The sequence below is a fragment of the Anopheles bellator genome, unplaced genomic scaffold (assembly GCF_943735745.2).
Source record: "Anopheles bellator unplaced genomic scaffold, idAnoBellAS_SP24_06.2 scaffold00753_ctg1, whole genome shotgun sequence".
Classification (NCBI taxonomy): Eukaryota; Metazoa; Arthropoda; class Insecta; order Diptera; family Culicidae; genus Anopheles; species Anopheles bellator.
Genome location: NW_026684877.1, coordinates 1,399 through 4,595, shown reverse-complemented (window position 1 = coordinate 4,595; position 3,197 = coordinate 1,399). Strand labels below are relative to the sequence as shown.

The 3,197-nt window shown below is 42.1% G+C and overlaps 1 protein-coding gene across 1 annotated transcript; it reads right to left on the bottom strand.

Moving 5' to 3' along the window:
* Window positions 1–82: 82 nt before the first annotated feature.
* On the bottom strand, window positions 83–2,905 carry LOC131214375 (uncharacterized). The gene is made up of 4 exons (XM_058208756.1): window positions 2,616–2,905; window positions 1,226–1,394; window positions 646–718; window positions 83–477 (listed from the first exon to the last, which is right to left on the bottom strand). Exons 1-4 carry the CDS (start codon window positions 2,903–2,905, stop codon window positions 83–85), a joined length of 927 nt encoding a protein of 308 aa, XP_058064739.1.
* Window positions 2,906–3,197: the final 292 nt, after the last annotated feature.

The window sequence follows — 3,197 nt, the reverse complement described above, 5'->3', positions numbered from 1 at the left end:
GATCTTAAGCTACGTAACCGCTGTGCCGCGTTACAGGTGGTCTACAACTCGGCCAATCCTGACAACACAAATTGTCCTCAATTTACAACTCGTCTATACACTTAGACCCTTGCGTATCAGTATTGATCCATTTTTTTAGTTTATCCGCTTCTAAAACTCCATCATAAGGCATCTGAGTGATTTGACACCCTTCTATGTCCCTAATTACGTATCGATCGTTAGGAAGTTTCTTATAAACTATATAAGGTCCGCGATAATTAGCTGCTAATTTCTTATTGCTACCTGTAGTATGATCTATGTGACGAATGACTACATAATCTCCTATTTGGAACTCTGGGGCTGGCTTATGATTGTCATTGAAGTACTTTTCGTTGATACTTTGAGACTTAAGGATATTTGCACAAGCTACCGATCGTGTGGCGCCCAAGTCCCTGTCAGTGTAATCGTTCTTTGCGTCTAGGTATTCAGTCAATTCGTCTACACAAGGTCCGCGTTGCTCGACCCCATATAGTAGGACAGATGGCAGAAAGCCTGTGGTGGCATGGACTGTATTGTTCAAGGCATATTCGGCTGAACGTAAATGACGATACCAGTCGACCTGATCGATTGGGTCAGATAGTTTGCCCAGTATAGACCGTAGAACACGATTAACTCTTTCGACTTGTCCATTGGCTTGGGGAGAAGCAGTCGCATTAAGAACATGAGTGATACCGTGATTCTTCAAGAAATCACTAAAATTAGTAGACGTAAAACAAGTACCGCGATCACTTATAATTCTTCGAGGACGACTATAATATGACATGTACTGGTTCAACGAGACGCAGGCATCTATAGCGCTCGTCGAAGTGGCTGGGTATAATTTGATAAATTTCGTAAAGCTGTCTATGACCACCAGCACATATTTCTTCCGCGACTGAAGAGATGGTAGAGGACCTAAATGATCGATATGCAAAGTGTCGAATGGTACTGCTGCTTTTGGAATGCTAAACATATTGCGATTGACTTTACGAGAGGGCGCTGAATGGACAATACATTTCAAACAGTTTTTGATAAAGTTTTCGACAGTGCCTTTCATTTGAGGAAACCAATAGTGTCGTCGTATTGAGTCGTAGGTCTTATCGACTGCTAAATGGCCAATTTTTTCATGGATGTGCCTGATAACATTGTTCACCATTTCGCATGGGACGTATAACTGCAGCTGGCCAGAAGAAGGGACGTGATATACTAAACCGTCTCGAAGGGTGAATTTGCTAACTTCTTCCGTTTCTAATCGTCGCTTTAATGCTTCAATGTTGGGGTCACGCATCTGGGCCACGGATAATTGAAAATCTAGGTCGACTTCACATAAGGCGCCTACAGCCTCTGTCCGGCTCAGGGCGTCTACGTGTGGCATGACGGATCCGGGACGATATTGCATTTCGTAATCATAATTTTCCAAAAACAACGACCATCGTGCTATCTTGGCTGACAGATTAATATTTTTTAGCGTCGCAACAAGAGAATTGCAGTCAGTGACTATCTTAATGTGAAGACCATGTACGTATAGATGGAAACGCTTCAAAGCATAAATGACTGCTAGTGTTTCGAGCTCGTAACTATGCAACTTGGATTCATCTTTAGAGGCAGTTTTAGAAAAATAAGCGATCGGATGTAACTTTCCATCATCTTGTTTTTGAAGCAATACGGCACCAAACCCCAAGGAACTCGCATCACAATGCAATACCGTTTCACGCTTTGGATCAAACAGGGCCAAAATTGGGGATTCAGTGAGCTGTGTACGCAGCGTTTTGAAAGCAGTAAGACAAGAAGTCTCAAACATGAAAGGCTTGTCCTTAGATAGTAGATCCGTCAGAGGTTTGGCGGTACGTGAAAACGAAGGAACGAACCTACGAAAATATGAGAACAGACCTAGGCATCTTCGCAACTGCTTTGTATTAGTTGGAATTGGGTAATCTTTGATCGCTTTTATGTGTTTGTCACTAGGTCTGATTCCCGAAGAATTCGCTTTATAGCCTAGATAATCTAATTCCTTATAAGCAAACAAGCATTTTTCAAGTCGGAGTTCTAGTTCGTGTTGGCGTATTTTGAAAAGTACAGCACGGAGCGTTTCTTTGTGTGTTTCTAAATCGACTGAAGCAATAATTATATCGTCTAAATACACAACAAGTTTTTCATCTTCGATGAATTCCCGCAGAATAGAGTTAATAAACCGTTGGAACTCAGAGGGAGCATTCCTTAATCCAAAAGGCATCTTAAGATATTCGTACTGTCCATCAGGTGTCACAAAAGAGGTATACTTGACCGAATCTTCATGCATCTTAACTTGGTGGAATCCGCTCTTCAAATCAAGTAGGGTGAAAAAGTGTTTGCTGGCAAGATGTTCGAGACAAGTCTCAATGAGAGGTAAGGGATAATTATCTCGAACAGTAATCTTATTAAGTGGTCGGTAGTCCACGCACATTCGTATTTCTCCGCTTTTCTTCCTCACCAGTACAAGAGGTGACGCGTAGGGGGAATTGCTTGGCTGAATTACATTTTCTTTTATCAGGTCTTTCACAATATCTTTGACTTGGTACCTCTCTCCATAAGACAGTCTGCGTGGTTTGCAAAATATGGGCGTGTCGTGGGAAAGGCTTATCTTCATTTTGTGCGTGGATGGAGTTATTTTATGGTGAGGAAAGTTGATGTAGTTGTGGTTGATAATGGATAGGATGTCTGCCTTCTCCGAATTGGATAATTCCTTTCCTAAAAGGAATGATTCTCGGTTATCGCTAGTATCAATAGCACAAATTTCTTTGATAAAGGCGTCGTCTGAAAATTCTGGAGATTTTAATCCCTGACAGAACTGAAGTTTTATGCCGAACTTTTCTAATAGGTCACGACCAATAATGATCGGCCACGACATAATGGACCGATCAAGAATAATGAAACTATGCTCCTCATCATGCCCACGCAATTGAATGTTACATCCAGCCCGTCCGCGGGATGATAGTGATAAGCCGCCGAGTCCTCTGTAGTTAGTTGTTGTAGCATCCCTTAGCATCTCCTTCGAAATTAATTTGTCTGAAATGAAGCTTACAGGGCTGCCTGTATCGAGAAGAGCGCTTTCGATGAAGGGCTTAGTCCAATGACTACCATTCTTTATGGTGACGCTCACCAATTCCGTTTCATGCAGTACGTTATCATCGGATACAGCG